Source organism: Amblyomma americanum, chromosome 1 (assembly GCF_052857255.1).
Source record: "Amblyomma americanum isolate KBUSLIRL-KWMA chromosome 1, ASM5285725v1, whole genome shotgun sequence".
Lineage (NCBI taxonomy): Eukaryota > Metazoa > Arthropoda > Arachnida > Ixodida > Ixodidae > Amblyomma > Amblyomma americanum.
The window spans coordinates 76,520,894-76,540,930 of record NC_135497.1 but is presented as its reverse complement, the minus strand read 5'-3'; the positions used below and the strand labels follow the sequence as shown (position 1 = coordinate 76,540,930).

Below are 20,037 nucleotides of genomic sequence, written 5' to 3'. Positions count from 1 at the left end.
GTTCCGGTTGAGCATATCAGAGGCTTCCTTCCGTCGTAATGCTCTGCTTAGTGGCTCAATAAGCACGTTTTCTTCCTCTCTCTAGAGGTATCTTCCGCCCTCTTTTTTAGAGCCTGTAGACCAACGCTTCAGAAAATTAGCGTGGTTCCTGTAAAGTGCGGCGTCACGGGATAGTTTCTGATTACGCAGCTTCCTCACTGACATGTTGGTTTTCGTCATTTGCTATAGTTACAGTAATTACCTTCACGTATCCGCTAACATACGTCTTCACAAATAGAGCAGTATGTTTTGAAGAGCTTCGACAAGAATTTGCACAATTCTACTCTTGGGGTGACGACGTGTAAGTTCCTAGAGCCTGCAATGTTTTATGTCACCATGTGCGTGTACACAAGACCTGTGTAAAGGGCTCAAGGAATTAGTTTTTATGTGCGTATGAAGTACTGGCGCAAAATGTCAACGTCTAGCGCTAGGAGCATTATAATTTCCTGTGAGCGCATTTGTCAAAGGCATATTGTGAAATCAATTTGAAAAAAAAAAACGCCGAAAAGACAATAGCGAGTCTGAGCTTCATATGATTTTTTGTCTCCCCTTTTAAGTGCACTTCAAGCAGCGTTCCATTTACAGTGGCAGAGCTAGTTCTCACCCTATGCATAACGCGGAGAATAGGCTATAAACCTCTGTTTTTCACAGCGTTGTGATGGAGACCAGAAAACGTTTAGTCGTCTTTCTTTATCCTTAATCAAACGATACCAGACTACTAGACTGACTGCCAGAATTTGTATGACTGCTTTCTTTCCAATAAAAAATTAAGAAATGTAACTTTACAGTCTGGCGCTTAAGGATCAGATTTAAGCCGTAACATGAGTGAAAAAAAAAATGTGACTCGGTAGGCAGAGTGGAAAGCTAAAAATAAATTATAAAACTATGAGTGTGTTAGAGAGCTGAGAGAACGTACGCAGATAACAAGATAACAAAATTTGCACACGAAAGCGCGCGTGACTTGCAGGCTAAGACGAGCTGAGACGAGCTAAGACGGGTTCGAACCCCGGACCAGGACGATTTCTTCAACTACGAAGTTTCTGAGAAAGCTGTATAGCTTTTCTTTGTAGCCGTTTGGCTGCATTCGGGTGGATGGCAATGAGTAATTACTCCCTTATTACAAAGTATAATAACTCTTAGGAATTATATACTGCGGTTCTTGTAGGCATGTTGCCTGGATCTTGCCGGTCGTTATTGCAGAAGCCTAATGAGTCATCGCAATTAAACCCCCTTCTTTTGAAAAGAGAAACTTTCTACACCTTCGTCACACACTCGGACCTGCCGTGCTACGTGTTGCACCGGGTGTTTAGCAGCCATTTCGCATCCTTTCAAAGACAGTTAAGAAGGCGCCAATGGAAGCAATCAGCATAAAGCACCTTGTTTCAGAGCGGAGTTTCACAAGCGGTGTGATCAAAGAGCGCTCACTATCATGACTCGGCTATCGTAGATGAATAGCCACGGCTCGTGCGCCTGCCGATCACGGAAAAATCTGGTGTAAGATAACTTTTTTAAATACGGCACCTCTATCTTCTTGTGAAGAGGTCAAGCGTACCGCGTCGTGAACAGTGATCTCTCTTCTGTGGCGCAGCTACCCAGGCCGAGCCACCTTTTCCGCAAGTGAGCAGGCCACGTACCGCTCTTAGCGGTAGACGAACATTTACAGCAAGCTGCTCCGCCCAAAATGTGTGCCAAGATTTCCTTAGAAAAAGCGTACGTAAATGGCGCCTCCGTCCACAGGGTACACGTGTAACAGCCTAAAACGCACTGCGACAACGATATAATGATCCAAGGGCGTGCGAAACTTTGCAACCCGCAGGTAAAAAAATAAAAAAAAACTGTGGGCTCCTAACTACACGCTGGGAGCGGATCTGCGGTCGTATGCATTTGGACTCGGATAGGAAAAGTTGTAGCTGCACTTTACATCCTCAGGAAGTAGTGCATTCTAGTGATTTCTATTTTCGTGATTGCATGTAAGACCTTCGCTGTTCTAGATCGTTTTCTTTCTGCCTGAGAGAAGCGCACGAGGAAGGTGGGATTTTAGAGGAAAAGCGGGTGAGGCAGGGTGGATTATCTTTAGTCCCTTTCATTTATCTTCTCAAAGATCCCCATTCGGGGATATTGCGCAAGGGGTGGTGTTGCATAGCGCCTTTCCCGTACAGTGTGCTCATTTCTGGAATGAATAATTACCAGGCCGTACGTGGCCGTCATAAGAAATAATGGAGAGGTAAATGCAGTTGTATAGCATCTACAGCGCATAACCTGCAGTGGATGAGTAGTTCTTTGTGATATGCGTATCCGGGGTGAGCAGAGGTAGTAGTAGGGGTCACCTCTCGCCAGAAGGAGACGCTGATATTTGTTGGCATGCTTTCTTCGAAACGTTTCACGGGGTCGCGGACTCTGTCGGTCTGGAAAGCTTGGTGATACACAAGCGGCCGATGCTCCCGTTATACAGCCCATTAGTTTCCCGCAGAGCCGTCGACGGCGATACTCACGGATAGCCGAGCTCCAGCTGTTGAGACAGGCGCCCGCCAGTCACCCCAGAGCCTGACCCACAGCGGCCGAGCGCGGGGAGGGAACATTACGGAAGCGCAGCGCTGTAAAAAGAGCGCGTGGGCGTCATTTTTCAAGCTCGGGGGGGCTCGTTGTTTTTCACTCGGTCAACAGCGCCCAGCCTTCGGCGCGCGAGAAGTGCGGAAAGAGGGAGAAAGAGAGACCGCGCAACGGAATGGAGGGGAGGGAAGAAAGAGAAAGGGGGAGATTTCGCGCGCTCTCGCGTGCGGTGCGCTCCAGTGCCCCTGTAAAAGCGACACATTGGGGGCTCCCCCGCCTCGCCGCGCTGTCGAGTGTTCATTTTATCGCCGTGCCTTTTCATTTGGCCGCTCGCGGGCCGGCTGCCAACGAGGCTGACGCGCCGCCGAGTGAGAAAATAAACCCTCGGCGAGCCCGCTGGTGAGGGGGGGGAGAGACAATGGGCCTCGCTCGGCTCCTCCAAACGGCCAAGTTTATACACTACTGCGCGAGTGCGCGCTCCCACCGAGGCTCTTCGCCTCCACTCGCGCGCGCACCGCGCGCTCCGTGTTTCGCACTTGCTCTGCTTTCGATGCGCGTACACGTCTAAACTTTCTCCCACGCTGTTGCTTTCGCGGATTGCGCGACAGCCACGGGGACACTTGCGCGCCAGATTCGCTTTTTGCGACATTGTTGTCCTCGCCTTTGTTGGCCGATCGGGGCTTATCAAAAAAACGACGCTGCCGCGGAATTTCAAAAGGCGCGCTTTTCGGGGGCGAGTAGCGGGCCACGTGCGCGTGACAGAATTTTTGATAATGAAGGACGCCGCTGTACCGTCATTTCCCAGGCGGGAGGAATGGGGGCCCTCTCTGAATTTTCGTCCTGACTCGACGATGGCACGTTGGCCATAAACTGGGGCGCCCATTGAAATGCCGATGTCGTTGTTGATGCTCGCTACACTTGCAGTTTTAGAAAGGGATATCCTGAGCATCCTTTTCTTCTCTTTTTTTGTTTTTCGCTGCTTTTATTTCCTTCATTTTTTGTAAAGTGCCCTCTCTCACGCGCCTTTTTTTCTTTCGCCGTATGCTATTGCTATCCTGTCTTGTTTTTGTGGCCGATCGAATGTTTCTGCTCTGTCGGTTTCACGGGGCAACTCGAGTCTGGGCTCAAAACAACACGATAAACACTATCGGTATGGAACAAAACGCCACTCCCTTCCAAGAGTTCATTTCGAGAATGTGCCTGTCTGTGGCACATGCATAAAGTTTTAATGTATCGCTTTAATCTTATTTCGCTCCGCTGGCTGAAAATTAATGGTCGCAGGGCCGCCCGCAAGCTCTGCGCCTTCTGGCACCGTTCCCAGTGAAAGAGTAAAGCTCCTGCTCTGCTGAACGAGCGCCTAGAGAGAGCTGTGGTCAGTGCAAACTGAGACAATCGTGGCTTATTCGTCTCGTACTATTTCAATCTTCCGCGTTAAATGTGGCTCTTGTCGCACTTCTTTTATGAGAACAGCGAGCTAGCACTAGGATTCTTCGCGTTCCTTGCTCGAAGAGCCCTATATATGATAGATTTTGCCAAGCACAGAGGACAGGATCGGGTATTCCCGCCGCCAAGATCTATTCGTTGTCAGCGCACACTTCAAGGAACAGAATCATGTTTGCAGAGACCACGTTCTGGATTCAGCTTACTGCCGCTGAAGGCTGCTTTTTCAGTGTGGCCGACTCGTTCACGACAAAGGGTTTCTGGGCGTCGACACTTTTTAGCAAACTTATCGTGATATTACTTTGGCTGGTCATTCTGCCTGAGCATCTCCGAGTTGCCTCTACACTTCAGTTATCGCGAAGTGCCCGTATCTTTTAAAATTTCAGCGCGCCACCATATGAACTGAATCAGATGTGCTGATAAACATGAACGCTTCATCGAACCTGAGAGCCGGCGGCAGAGACTCGCGCCATTATTTTGCACGCCTCTGTTTTTTTTTTTTTATACCAAGCATAAAAGCCTGGACGTACGATGTCAGACGCTTGGCGAGCACTCACTTCTACCCTGCTCAACTCGTGCGGCACCTGAATTTATTATACAGGCGAAAACAGGTGCGAAGGTCAATGTAGTCGGTGCGTATAAGAATGGCCGCGTCAGAAAAATGAACGTAAATAGGCAAACCATTAATCGATCACTCCCTCAAGAAAACGCACACTGCATGCAACGTTGCGTGCGGACATCGCAGGGCGTCGTTACTAGTACGCATAAAACATTTCTACTCTCGATCCGTGTCAGGCCGACAACTCAGACAATAGGCACTAAAGCTCAGTTAATCAAAACCGCGTATCTCTAGTAAATCATCTCCCTTCTGTCTACGATGGTATCGTTTTCACCACCGCCTACGATTAAGTAATACCCAAATGCATGCAGCGCTTGACTTACCTCGCTCCCGCGTGCAGTTTATATTTTTTTTAATGATCCATTTTTAGGCACTATTTGTTCTGAGAGCTGTGTCCTAGCTATTGATTTGATTTCATTTGATATTTCTTGAAATGCCAGCGCAACGTGGTACAAACAAGCATTGTTAACGAGGGACCAAAAGTTTGCATTTCCACAACAACCATTTCGTGGAGAAGGAATTCGCCCGTGAGTGTACTGCAGCTGCAGCAGCAGATACAATTTGCTTCGCTAGTGTTCCGGCGTCCAAGAACGAACACGCAGCGTGAAAGCAGCCAGAAGAAGAGCGTTTATTCGGGAGTGCTTCCCAACATATATAGTGTACCGGCGGCTGCATGATAACAGCCACGTGTTACAGATAGCATGCTGGCCAGGGCGCATGCATAGAGCGCATGCGCGTCTGATACGATACAGCTAGCTCTTCCATTTATGCGTACGGTGTTCCAATCGGAAGCATAAATGCACCAAAATTTTTCGGTGAGAAGTAAGCGTCCATCTCTGGCAAAGGTGGGTTGCGCTCTTACATGTGGAGCAGAGCCTTCTTCACGAGACAACGGAGGGACTGCCCACGTGACGCCATAGTCTCTCAGCCTGGAAATTGAAGAGCGTCTCGACTCCTCACGAATCAGTAAATTATGACCAGAGGAATGTGTACGGAGCAGATGCAGGCTTTACTGCATTGTGAACAATGCTGGCAGTACTGTGGTATCGCGAATTGTGCACCATAGAGCCCCGCGGAGGATTACATGGGAGCGGAAATAGTAGCGTGCGCTATATTTACGAAGCTTTCTGGGCCAATATGAGACTAAATGTGGCAATTTCTTGGATAGCATCATCACCAGAGGCGAACTGCGATGTACGGCCCAGGGGCAAGCAGATGTCCAGGGGCGAAGCGGTGGTGACATGTGGCTTCGCCATCGCAAGAAGTTACACAAGGTGCTTCAGGGAAGACTTTAAGAAATTCTCAAACATAGGTTTTTTCGGGTAAAAATATGGCTTTTTCAGCACAGTATTACCATTGTCGGCGGACACCAGAAAACTGGTGAATCGTCTTGAGTAGTAAGACGGTTAACTAATTTTAATAATTGAGTTTTTAACTGGAAGAGTTAGGCGCCTAGTTGCAATTAGAGCCGGTCGTTAGTAATAGCCATATCAGTTTTTAGAATTTCGAAAACGGATTACCTTTGGCGCTGTGGCTCGACAAATTTCGGCTTCTTTGACTAGTTACGTGCGCTGGAAAGGTTGCTTTGCCTGCGTACTGTGCAGCAAAAGCCATATTCTTACCCCAAAAAGCCTCATCATCATAATAATCAGCTAACTACGCCCACTGCAGGGCACAGACCTCTCCCATGTCTTTCTAATTAACACTGTCCTTTGCCAGCTGCGGCCACCTCATTCCTGCACACTCCTTAATCTCATCCGCCCACGTAACTTAAACGCTACCTATTTTTAAAATTACTTAGTCTTCCCTGAAAAACGTGGTATAGACTCAACCCTCAGTGGCTGAAGCGATAGGTGAAGTTCACTCTTTTTTTTTTTTTTGGAGCACGAAAGAAATAATCGTCCTGGAATCCTTGAAACCTGCGAAGACTGCGAACTGTGAACGCTGCATCGCAACCCTAAATATCCTAAATGCCCTAACGTCTAGAGTCAGATCAGAGACGGCGAAACACCTTTCTCTTGCAATACTGTTACGCCAGATCCAATATCAGCCTGAAGGTTATGCAGTGCAGTGCAGTACAACCGCTCTTGGTTAGACTGCCCTGTCGCCCACGCGATGTGTTCAGTATTCGGCACTCTTTGGTTTTGATTTCTTGGGGCTACTGAAAGATGGGCTGCCTGGGGAACACTTGCCTAGCAACGATGTTGCCGCGTGCGGCTTGATGCGGCTGACCACCACCGTTGGCACCAGCTCCTACAGACGCGGCGCCGCTAGAGTCTCTTGTCCATCGCTCGTGAAAATTCAAAACCAGTTGTCAAGACTATGTCAAGAAATAGGTTGCTGCTGGTGATAGCATTCACTGTGAGGAATTATCGCGCTGTTTTATCTGTTGAAGTGTGCAAGGAAATGTGCAAATAGGAAGCATTACATTCAGAGCGACCTCGTGCTTACATCGCTCAAAAAGAAGCTACATAAAAAAATCCTCTGAGGCCGCTCCGGAAGGCCGGCTTTTTTGTCATTGTAATTAGAACGTGGCTGTGGGGAAAAATAGTATGAAGGAATAAATAGTGCAAAGTGCAATAAAGGAGGAAGCTCCTCGAATAGTTTTCCACAAGTATGACACCCGCCGCGGTGGTTCCATTCAGGCCGCGGCGGCCATATTTCGATGAAGGCGAAATACAATAACGCCTGTGGGATGTTCGACGTCAGCGCACTTTAAAGAACCCAAGGTGGTCTGGAGTCCTCCAACACGTCGTGTCCCTCGTAGCCCACGTGTCGCTTCGGGACTCTAAGCCCCACTGTTCACAAGCATGCCCGGAGCGACAGCCTCTTGGAGCCGGGCTACAGGGAACTTACAATGCGGTGATTCGACCGGCTTGTGCGAGACAGACGCGGTGCCCAGGCCGGCGAGGGCTAACAGGACGCTGGTACGTACGACAGTACGTGCGCAGAGAACGCTCGCCTCTCAGCCCTGCCGCTACCGGCGCGCAGTCCAGTAATAACTGCGCCGACAGAACCGCCGCTGGCAGAGGTGCGTATGCAGAGCCGAGAGCACGCGCCGTGGCCGAAGCGCGGCATGTGCACGTCGGCGGCGCACATGCTCGCGGGCCACCGTCGGCACGCCGGCCTTTGCACTTGGCAGAGTCCCGGAGATTCTTTCGCGGCCTCTCCCCCACCACCCTGGAGCCACCGAAATAGAGCGAGGAAGGAGGGGAGGAGGCGCCCACTCGAGCACCGCGACGCGCGCCAGTGCATCACCGGCAGCCGCCGCAGCATGCAGAGCTTGGGCACCAGCGGGGGCAGCTCTTCGGCCGCGGTCAGGCGCACCAACGCGCGCAGGACCGTGTCGGCCAGCGGCTCGCAAACGCACAGTGAGTACACAGCCTCCGGCGCGTCCCTTCGGCGGACAGTCACGTCGGAGGCACGCGCGTCCTGCTGGCCCTCGTAGCGCGTCCGGCGTGCGCGGAGGGCGCCGAGCATGCTGCGCCTGTTCGGTCCGTCTTTCCGGGCTCAAGTCGTTGGAGTGCAAGGATCTCCTTGGCCGGGCCTCTCCAAAGACTGCGTGCGCTGAGTAGTGCGCCGCCACTGGTTCTTGCGAGTCCGGAATTTCCGGGCAGAGCTGACTCTGCTCGTCGAAGGCACGGTCTCAAGTTCGCAGGCGGAACAGCAAGCCGCCTTCGAACCTGGCACTATGCACATAAGGGGAATGCCGGTGCTAGTTTGTCGCTTACCTTGTGGCGCATTTGCAGCTTTTGTAAACGCTTACTGCGCTAATTTTTGTGGCATGAACGGTGTCATTTTTTTTTCTCTTTTCCCTCGGCTTTTTTTCTTTCTTCTCCGTGGCAGCAGAATGATTAGAGCTATCTGACAAGCTCAGCGCTCAAAACCATACCATTCGTTGTTGAGCACATACTGACTGCAGGCCGAGCACCTGTGCGTGTTGTCCATCTGTTACGCACTAACCGCCACGCAGAGAATATTCGTGGAATGCGCAGATTTTTTCGTAATCGCCATCAGGCTGCAGTGCTCTTCGCAGGCTGTCAACTTTCTCTTCGCTTGCTAGGCCCACCTGTACTTCCCCGTGTCATTACCAGAATCAAATGAACTAGTATAAGCTGTGCAGTAAAATTCATAACAGCCCGTGACTTGGCGAGGGAAAGAGTAGACACACTCCTAGAATAGCGCATCGGAAACACCTCGCTAGCCCGCATTTCTTCACCTCTGCCATTTTTACGCACCCAGAGACGTGAATTATTTTTGGTCCCTTTCCAAAATCTGGCGGTGGCGCAACGCTTTGTCTGCTGTAAGGTCAACGGCATAAACAACGCTAAATTGCTCGCATTAAAAGAACGGAAGGGAGAAAAGGCGTGCATATACTCTATACTAAGTCCAGGCCTATAAGGAGCACGTGGTGAATTCAACGCATAGTGTACAGCCATGAGCAAATGTCTTCGGGCCACAGGATTCGCTTTTAAGACGGATTTTTTCGCCAGTTGCAGCACACCAACGTTCCAATTTTTCTAGAGGGACACCCTTGTCCCCCCCGCCCCCCCCCCCCCCCCTCCCGAATTTTCGAGCTTCGGGGATACCATAAGTCTTCGCCTGGTCTGCTCAATAGCAAAGCGTGGCAGGACATGCTCGACCATCAAAGGCCAGAGATAATACGATAGTGTGGTAGCTGTCAGAATGCGGGAACTTTCTTCTCGACTTACTGAGCTGTTAAAGGCACTTAAAAGCACTGTGCTTAATAAAACACCGAAAGTGCGTCAACCGCGAACCAAAAATATTACAAATTTTCCCTCTTGGAGAAGGGACTGTTGGTACATTATTCGAGTGCATAATGGCTGCACATACGACGCGGCGCAGACATTTTGAGCCTTATGCTTTGACCATTTCTTCTGTGTCCCTGTCTAATTCGCACCAATACACTGTAGCGCAGCAAAAGACGAGGACACAAGAGACGAACACCACGAGCGCTAACTTCCAACAAATTTTATTCTCCTGAAGCATCACATTTATACACCAGAAAACAGTAATCACACGTGCGAACAGTATCGATTTCTTAGAAAAACGAGCTCTTTATCTGAGAGGAGAATGGAAGGTGTGCTTACACACGAGCATCCTGACCTATTTATCTTTTCGGCTTCAATGATTTCGCGCGTTAACCTTTCTCTACTTTTTCCTATCACAAGACTTTTATCAAAGAAAGGCTTACAGGGTTTTGACTTGCATGCGAGAATGTGCTCAACCAGCGATCCGCCTTGCCCGTTTCTGACGTTGCGAGCGTGTTCCATTAGGCGCTCGTTCAGACATCTCCCCGTCTCGCCGATATAGTGTTTCCCGCATGACAAGGGAATTTGATATACAACCCCTTCATCGCACGTGACGTAGGGCTTCTGGTGCCTAGTTGCGCATCCGCGCGCTTTGTTGGTGTTGGTTTTTCTCAGTTTGCACAACGTTGCAAGTTTTTTCGGCGCCGAGAACACGACGGTCGCATTCGCTCGTTGACCAATTCTTTTTAAATTGTGGGAAATCTTGTGTAGATAAGGTAATACAACAAGGTTTTTCCCGTTCACGAGGAACTGGGTTTGGATTACATTGATTTTCTGGTTTCATTCTCTTAACAAGTTTTTCTGCAACAGAAACTTGAACATGGGAGGGGTATCCGGCATTAGTAAGCCTCTTGGACTGCTCTTGAAAACTATCGGTAATCATGTGCGGACAAGATTTCTGGAGAGCATTTCGAAAACATAAATTGACAATACCTCTTTTTATCAGTTTTGAATGAGCGGAGTGATATGGCAGCATCGGCTTGTTTCTTCGCGGCTGGTAGGCCCAGCATATGTGATGAGCGTGAAAGGTGAAGTTAATATCTAAAAATCTAATGGAGTTATCGATGGGCAATTCGCATGTTAAAACAAGCGGTTTAAAATGTTCTGTCATGGTAGTTAAAATGCTATGAGCCTTTGACTCAAGTGAGCCTTGGTCACACTTAACAAGAATAAAAAAGTCATCAACAAATCTAAAGACCTTGATTACGTCCAAGCTGTCAAGGTGGCTGGAAACAGCCTTGTCAAGTTTTGTTAAAAACAGATTACTCAGAATTGGCGCTATGCACGACCCGATGCATATCCCTTCTTTCTGAAGGTAGGGTTTTCCTTCCCAGTTAATGAACGTTGACTGCAAGTAAATAGCTAAAATTTCTAAAAAACTGCTCGCCTTCACACCCGCCGCATTCTGGAAAGCAACACACCCGAACTCATCTATGCACTCCTCTACACAGCACAGCACCTTGTCGTTCGGCAGCGAGTAATATAGATCCTAAACATCCACTGAAAATGCAACCATGCTGTTATCAGAGCGCGACCGAACAAAGTCTAAAACTTCGTCAGATCTCTTAACCATAAAGGGGTCGTCAAGCGGTAAAAGGTTAAGTTTGCTTTGTAAGTACATTGAAACCGTTTTTTGCCATGTGCCAGTTTCGGAGATGATCACCCTGAATGGTTTTTCCGGTTTATGGGTTTTTTCATTGAAAAACACGTCTAAAAAATCTTTTCGTGCATCGCCTATTTCTTTAGCCAGCTTGGTAAGGTTTAACTTGTTGCATAGCTTCTTCGCTTTAGCTTTTACTTTTGACATCATTACTTTGTTGCGGCAGTTAAATACAGAAGACACGGCTTCGTCAGCCTTGGACTTGTAAAGTTCACAGGATAGAATCGCAAAGCCACCTTCTTTGTCAGCAGGCAGCACGACCAGGTCCTGTTCCTTGATGAAGGACTCGACGCGCTTGAGGGGTACCTTGGAAGATCCTGGCTTTGAGCACTGCAAAACGTCGACTCCTTCTGAAATGCAGCGGTCGTGTTCCAGTTGCGTTGCACGCTGCGATACTTGGCGTACCATCGCAAGTAGTTGTGCAGCTGACGGCTTGGGCTCCACAGCAAACTTTGGTCCTAACGATAGAACCCTTGACACGTCATCCGGTAGATCCAGGGCCTCCAGGGTGTGGACGGTGCTCCGGGCTGTCTTCGTCCTGCTCGCAAGGTCGGCCCGTAGTTGTGGCAGATGTTGAGCCCACAAGCATTCGGTAGCTTGAGCAGTGATACGCTGGTATTCCCGAAGAGTTCGCCAGGCTGCCTGACTTTCGCCAATCGAGAGAAGCTGAGCCTCGAGGCACTGCCTGTGAAGCCGGGCTTGCCTGTACCACTCGGATTTGGCAAGCTTGCACGCCCTCATGCCGTGACCAGCCGATGGGACGAATCCTCCAAACAACCGCCTCACGTCTTCAGGCAGCAACCTGTTGCGAATGCAAAACGACACTGTGCGTGCACGACATGTTGCAAGCGCTATGAGTGAAACCGTAGCACAAGGATTCTGGTGAACATTAAAAAGCGGGCCCGTTGTACTAGAAATATAGTTCAGTAGCGTGGCTTTTTGGGCTTGTTGGTACATAAACTGATAAAAAGAGGTATTGTCAATTTATGTTTTCGACATGCTCTCCAGAAATCTTGTCCGCACATGATGACCGATAGTTTTCAAGAGCAGTCCAAGAGGCTTACTAATGCCGGATACCCCTCCCATGTTCAAGTTTCTGTTGCAGAAAAACTTGTTAAGAGAATGAAACCAGAAAATCAATGTAATCCAAACCCAGTTCCTCGTGAACGGGAAAAACCTTGTTGTATTACCTTATCTACACAACATTTCCCACAATTTAAAAAGAATTGGTCAACGAGCGAATGCGACCGTCGTGTTCTCGGCGCCGAAAAAACTTGCAACGTTGTGCAAACTGGGAAAAACCAACACCAACAAAGTGCGCGGATGCCCAACTAGGCACCAGAAGTCCTACGTCACGTGCGATGAAGGTGTTGTATATCAAATTCCCTTGTCATGCGGGAAACACTATATCGGCCAGACGGGGAGATGTCTGAACGAGCGCCTAATGGAACACGCTCGCAACGTCAGAAACGGGCAAGGCGGATCGCTGGTTGAGCACATTCTCGCATGCAAGTCAAAACCCTGTAAGCCTTTCTTTGATAAAAGTCTTGTAATAGGAAAAAGTAGAGAAAGGTTAACGCGCGAAATCATTGAAGCCGAAAAGATAAATAGGTCAGGATGCTCGTGTGTAAGCACACCTTCCATTCTCCTCTCAGATAATGAGCTCGTTTTTCAAAGAAATCGATACTGTTCGCACGTGTGATTACTGTTTTCTGGTGTATAAATGTGATGCTTCAGGAGAATAAAATTTGTTGGAAGTTAGCGCTCGTGGCGTTCGTCTCTCGTCTCTTCGTCTCTTATGTCCTAGTCTTTTGCTGCGCTACAGTGTATTGGAACTATGTACCAACAAGCCCAAAAAGCCACGCTACTAATTCGCACATCCATTTTGAACTAAAAAAAAAATCGTGCAGATTGTGTGGCAGCATGCTGTAGACGTAGTTTTTTTCTTTCGGTTTGGCAACGTACCTATGCCTTTGAGGATAGAAATTCCTTGTTCGATACGAAAAGGCGTGCCCACGGCCCGCATGTTCCTCGGAGGAATGAAATTTTCTGCGTCTCGAGGTGGCGCGACCTATTTACTCTAAAAGGGTATATTTTTCTATGAAAATTTTAACCTTTGGCTTGCTAGAAAGGCGGAAGCATTAAGCATACAATTAACGCCGCTTGTTTTTCCAAAAAAAAAAATCAAGCACGTTACTGTTGAAGAAAAAATAAGAAAAATAAATCTTTGTTCGCGGCGTTAGCAGCAGCGCCTCCGGCAAGCTCATGCTCTAACCTTGAAACTTGTCGTATGCCAATGAAAAAAAAAATGAAAAGAATGCAGAAAAAAGAGGGGGGTGAGAAGGGGCGAACAAAGGGGTGAAGAAAAATGTGTAACGCGCCACGTGCGGCAAAAATGTCAGCCTCTCTCGTTTTTTTTTTTGTTCTGTTTTCCGCGCCTACTCCTCCGTTTCATCCCTGAGCAGAGCGTTCTGACTCGGCCTCGCGTCCGTACCACATCGACGCCAGCGACATGAATCCCCGGTGGCCGCTGTCTTAGTTTTCCTCCAACAATATCGTTTCCTCGTTCTCCCTCGCCTTTTGATTCCCCTGTCCGCGCCTCCCCAAGTAAAGCGGGAGACAGCGGGTAGGGAATTTCTGTCCGGAGGCCCGAGGCATCCGCGGCATGTTTGCTTCCCTCCGTCTCGCTCGCTGAGGCTCGTGCAGACGCGCGCACCGCGTGCGCTCCACAATGACAGCAACAAAACGCAAGAAATTTCGGCTCTGAGGCAGCCACCGGCACAGGAGCCAAGGCCAGCGATATAGCGGCAGCCTTTGTCTCCTCGAGCGTCCTGCAGCCACCTCCTCTCCTGCTTTTGACACTCCTCTCTATTTGTTTCCGAGTTGCGCATGCGAGCACGGACACGCGACAAAGGAAGGATGGAGTGGAATTTCCTCTTGACCCATATAGTCCTCCTCGCGCGGGCACTCAAGGAGAGTGTCGGGAGAGGAGTGAAAACTAGGCGAGGAGCTTCCTCCCTTATTACACTTTGCGCTTTTTATTCCTTCACCTTTTTTTTTATTTCTACTGGGATGAGCGAGCTGAAACACGGGAATTTCGTGGCGTATGCACAAAAGTCGAAAGGAAGGAGACGGCTTCTGAATTCTTGAAGCGCCTTTGCGCACGAGTCTGTCCCGCTCCCGCGACTGTTTTAATACCGTCTCGTTTCTTCATTTCCTTTTTTTTTTTACCGCGCGCATCCGCAGTGACAAGTTTCTGGCGTCTCTCGCACCATCTTCTTCCTTCCTTGCTCTGTGTCCTCATTCTTAAACTCATTCGCTCTCCTTCTTCTGTTTGTTTTTGGCCTACGAGCATTTTTCGCGCCTGCTTCTGTAAACGGCTGTGCGCCAGGTTTCTGGCGGCGACCTTGGGCCTACATCCTCGCCGTTCGGCGTGGATGTAGGCCCAAGGTCGCGATTTCGAGGCTTGCCCCCCCACCCCCCACCAGTCCTCCCCGTATAGCGCCACCAACTCACACCTGACTGCCCGCCCGGCTCCTCGGCCGCAGCAGTGCCGGAAGGCAAGGGTTCAACTCAACAACGGTGCCCCCGGCCAGTGTGTTTAATTTCCAGGCGCAGCGCGTATGCGGCGCCGCGCCGAGAGCAAAACAAATACCCTCGGAAAAGGCAGAAAGCGCGCCCGTTCCCCGTTTCGTTCCTCGGCCGCCGAGACTCATTCTCTTCGTACGCAAGTCCAATATTTACGCCGCGTGCAGCTGTTTGCGTCGGTTAGCGCGATCCCCCCCGACGGCACTGTTTGCTTGGGCGCGCATCCTTCGGCGAGCCCACACCTTCGTGCGAGCCTCCTCTCCCCTCCCCCTTTTCCTCTCTTCATCCCTCTCTCTTCCCGCATATGGCATTCGACACCGCGCGTCATTGTGGCAGGCTGTTTATGTCGCTGGGTTCTCCTGAACGCGTGCGCGGAGTGACAAATCCCTGTAGCCGCTGACGCGTGAAAGAGGCGTTGCTGGTTCGGGTGCGCGGCCAAGCCCTGTCGTTCCGTGCCTGGATGGCGCAAAGAGCTTCCTCCTCACCTCCAGCCCTGGAGAGAAGAAAACAAACACACATGCAGCATAAACTCGGCTTCGGAGCCTCTGCACTTCATTGAAAACAAATCACAACGAGCACGGCACTAATTCAGATTTAAAGGTGGTACAAATAGTCTAAAAACGAAATCGAAACGATTCCGCAGAACGATCCCTTCGAGTGTGCTGCGAATGACAGCGGCAGCCGTGCCCTCACAAGTGCCTCAGCGAGACGTTATTCAACGAGGCGTCTGAGATGGGCTTTTCAGATCTGGCTTGCAGAGGAGGATGTTTCAGAGATGATGCGGGGAAGTGGTTCCGAGGGATGCTGCTGTACACAAAATGCTTTATTTTGAGACTGTTTATGCTTTCCGCTTGCTAGATGTCTCGTGGGAACCACAGTCGGTCACATGTGTCTCGATAAAGGCATGGGGAGACCACTAGCAGGTCCCGCTTCCGCCGCTTCACTTCCGCTTCGCGCTCTCGCCGTCTTCTGCTCTTCGTTGGCGCTCTCTACGGTCGGGGCTGTGAGTGAGCCCGTGGCGGCGCCTACTTCCTTCCTCATGGTGCATGCTCATCGGGGACTTCCGGGTTATCACGCATTCGTCGCATACGCGCTCGATGATCTTCTCCTCCTCCTCCTCCTTGATTAGAGTTGTGTTTCTGAACGCGTGACAGAGGTATTCAAATCCCCTTTCTTTTTACTGCTGCTTTTTCTTGTCTTTTTTTTAACCAAGCGTTAACTGCGAGCAAATTATTTCTCGTGTGTTTGTGTGCGCTCGTGTGTGTGTGTGTGCGTGTTTCTCCCTCCCGTCCTGTGTTATTCTGCGCAAAGTTTTTTTTTTAATATGTCGCTACACGAACTGGCCCAACGTTCTATCCTATTAAAATTATTTGTCGTTTACTTAAGGAGGAGGGGGACTTTCAGGTTGCATTCTGAGGCGCTTTTGAGCCGAAACTGGCGTTGAAATCACTCGCTCGGCATCAATTTTTCAGTTGTCCTTTTAGGATGCGTTCTGAGATCTTTCGGAGCCGCATTCGCCGTTTAAAAAGCTTTGAGACGGGCCGGGATAATAATAATAATAATAATAATAATAATAATAATAATAATAATAATAATAATAATAATAATAATAATAATAATAATAATAATAATAATAATAATAATTGGTTTTGGGGGAAAGGAAATGGCGCAGTATCTGTCTCATATATCGTTGGACACCTCAATCGCGCCGTAAGGGAAGGCATAAAGGAGGGAGTGAAAGAAAGGAAAAAAGAGGTGCCCGTAGTGGAGGGCTCCGGAATAATTTCGACCACCTGGGGAACTTTAACGTGCACTGACATCGCACAGCACACGGGAGCCTTAGCGTTTTGCCTCGATAAAAAAACGCAGCCGCCGCGGTCGGGTTCGAACCCGGGAACTCCGGAGCAGTAGCCGAGCCCCCCAACCACTGAGCCACCGCGGCAGGTTAAGACGGGGCGGGAGGTGAAACCGGAATTTGGTGCACTACTGTTGCGCACGCGCAGACCACAAGATCGGGTGCCGGAGAATGTCAAGTGCCAAACAATGCACAAGACGCTACTACAGCGAAGAAAGGGGGGAGGAGGGGGAGGAGGAGGAGGAGGAGGAGGGGGGGGGGGAAGGGAGGGCATTCGCGTGTGAAAAGGCTTTTCTCTCTCTCTTTTCTTTTCTCTTTTCCCGTGTGCGGTAGTTTGCCAGAGTGTGCGTTTCCTGTTTTTCCGCGCATGCGTAGTCTGTCGGGGCGCACGGAATTGAAGTTCTGGTGTCGTTCACCGTGTTTCGCCTAGAGATCCCTGTAGCAGCAACCGGTGTAAAAATTTCAGTTCTTTGAAAAATGTCGAGCTACATATTTTTAGAACCATTTTTTATCCTGGATTAATTGAGGGCTGTTCGAAAATTCTTTTCCTACAATACCGGAATGTACAATGCCGCAATTTTGGCACGGTAAATATAGGGTAGTTTTGATTTATATAGGTGACTTAACCCAATCCGCGACGCATGTCAAAAAACTGTGGCTAACTGTGAGTGGGCCTGCGCTCAATGTCCGTTACACTGATAAGGACACTGGCAGGAAAAAAAAAAGGCAGTCGTGTAAAGAAAGATGACGAACACAACAGCAGCACATCCAGCGGTGCATGCAAGAAACTGTAATAGAGCGGCGATTCTTTCGCAAAATACACTCAGTAATGCGGTTTAACACCGCCAGCACCACTGCACAGTAGCACCATGCCTACTGTGTATAACATGGCGCCAATCTGATTAAGTATTTTATGTTGTTTCTGTCTTGTTTTCGTATATCTGGTTTGTTATGATGTGAAGCCTCGTGAATTCATGTAACCATTTTAACGCGACAGCATAAAGGAGCCCGTTTCGCAGAAAAGCCGGTGTCGTCGGCGTCGGCGTCTTTGGCCGTGAGTGAAAAATGGCGCATCTCGGTGGACGTCTGAACCACGCCGTAAGGGAAGGGATTTTAACGCGACAGCGTTAAGAATTTATTTATTTATTTAATTTATTTATTTATTTATTTATTTATTTATTTATTTATTTATTTATTTATTTATTTATTTATTTATTTATTTTTCCTTCCCTTACAGCGCGATCTGGGTGTCCAGCGAAAAATGTGAGACAGGCGTCATTTCATTTCCTTAAAAGCAATTATTCATTTCATTTTCCTTCCCTTACGGCCCGGTTCGGGTGTCCACCGAGATATTTGAGACAGGCGTCCTTTCCTTAAATTTTCCAACGGGCCACGCGTCGCGCCGAACGGGCGATGGCGTTCCGTGTACTCATCGGCAACGCTGCGATACGCTGTCGCGTCTCACTCTTAAAGACGAAGCTTAAGCGTCCTCCAATTTTTCTTTGGAAGTTGTGTTATCCGCTACCCCCCCCCCCCCCCCATCCACGCCATGCCCAGCCGGGCTATTATGATGCTTAGATAAATAAGCCGTTCTAGTCTCTTGCAGCGTCGCTAGCAAAGTGGGACTGTATTCACAAAGCTTTTCGTGCCCAAAACAGGCTCGTTACGAGCTCACGCTATGGATTTCGCATTTGGATTTGAGGCTTTATCCTTTCTTAACGGGTGGGCCGTATACGAATTCCTCTGTATGTGCGATATATGGCCTGATAAGCAGGAGACGTTTGAACCGCGGCGTCTCCCTCTCGCAGTGGACTATACAGCTAACCAAAGGCAGAAAATCCACGTGTTCTGCGTATTGGCTCCTCTGGCGTTCATGAATTGAAAAGAAATGTGAATCCTATGTGGACGTCTACAGCGATCATGCCTATACACATTCGGCAGACATCTTAATCTTAGCGGCTGCTTCAGGCACATTGCGAAGAATCGCATAAAGATAAAACTGAATCCTCGTTTCCTCTTGACCGTTGCTTGCATCCGCGACCGCAAGATCTCCTGCATCTTCAATGATGCAACACGGCAAATGAACGAGATGGGAAGGCTGCGCGAAAACTGCAGCGCTCACTGGCGTTCGCCAACGTCCGCTGTATATCCGGTCCATTTCCTTTATTAAATCATGCATCGGACTGGAACGCACCGCTCGCGGACGGAGATGTAAAAAACGAATGATGCACTCTCGGCGTGGGCGAGGGTGGCCTCCCTGTGTAGATTCAATCCGGAGAACGCGTGCGCTGTATGGGACTCCCCTGGTGTGCTCTCGACGCGAGACAGTGACTTATTGCGCCCATTTTAGCTCACGACTTGAAAACATGCCTCGACGCTGTGTTGACAGTTTTCGACGAATTTGTTACACGCCAACTGGCAACAGCTTATGCAAGAAGGATATTCGGCTCCTGCACGTACGCACACAGCGCACGTGTGGCTTTGCACCATTCGCGTGTTCGCCTTGATCTTCGGCTGTATCGCTCCCTCGAGGTCAACGAAAAGTATGGTTCGGAGCTCCCCTTACAAAAATTTATGTAGACAGTCTATAGACGAACCCTAGAGAACAGTCTATAGGCAATACAAATCCTATAGACAGTCTATAAACAGTCTATAGATTTATGCATGGCCATACACTTTTAGAAGACTTTTGTCTATGGACAGTCTATAGACTATGAATAGACAAAAAGCAATATCCATAGGAAGGCAATAGAGTCTCTAAGTACTCTGTGTACTGTCTAGAGACCATTTTTATAAGGGCCAACAGAAATAGAAAGAGACGAAAGGTGCGGCGTGGAAGAGCGTAGTTTCGTTGCGCTCGCCGCAGTGTCACGTGGCCACTGGCGAACAAGCGGCAATGCTCGCCGGCGATCAGATTTCCCGCGTCCGCGCCGCCAGTGGTGGGCCCGAGATGGCCGAAGCGCGCACTGCCTTCCTCGGGCGCCCAGAATAGCGTCCGGGCCCCGGCGCACAACACTGGCTCCACAACAGGCCCACACCGGGTGCGCAGTGAAGGCCCGAAACTGTAAATATTGCCGAGGTCCGCGCCGTGCACACGTGCCTGCCGCCGCGTGCGGCCTTCCGCGAAAACCTCGCGATGGACGGCTTGACCTGCCGCCCTTGGGAAGGCGGGCGCAACGGAGGGCCCCCCTCAAGACGCACGCGCTGTCCTCTTCCCGCGTTTGCTTCCGTCTCACGGCATGCTTCCTCTAGCTTCTGTGACGAGGAGGTGGCGCTTGTTGCGTCGCTGAAATGCTTCCATACGCTGATTTCATCCTAGAAAAGGAGAGGATAGCGCATCGTCAAAAAAAAAAACGGTAAAGACGCTGCTTGGTGGCGCGTAATTAACCGAGAGTCGCGTATGTTGCAAGTGCTGCACGGTACCGATCCTTGTTAAAGTTCGCTAGCAATGTCG

General features: G+C 49.5%; 1 protein-coding gene across 4 annotated transcripts in view; it reads left to right on the top strand.

Annotated features, from left to right (window-relative positions):
* The window catches only part of LOC144113074 (Kv channel-interacting protein 4-like), a 507,008-nt gene that overhangs the window by 436,438 nt on the left and 50,533 nt on the right, over positions 1–20,037 (top strand). Inside the window, exon 1 of one of the 4 annotated variants that reach the window (XM_077645979.1) lies at positions 7,710–8,019. The exons of the other annotated variants lie outside the window; for them this stretch is intronic. Coding sequence (XP_077502105.1) covers positions 7,725–8,019 — 295 coding nt within the window. The 5' untranslated portion in view covers positions 7,710–7,724. Of the gene's footprint in view, positions 1–7,709; positions 8,020–20,037 lie in introns of those variants that run through there. 4 annotated transcript variants of the gene reach the window in all.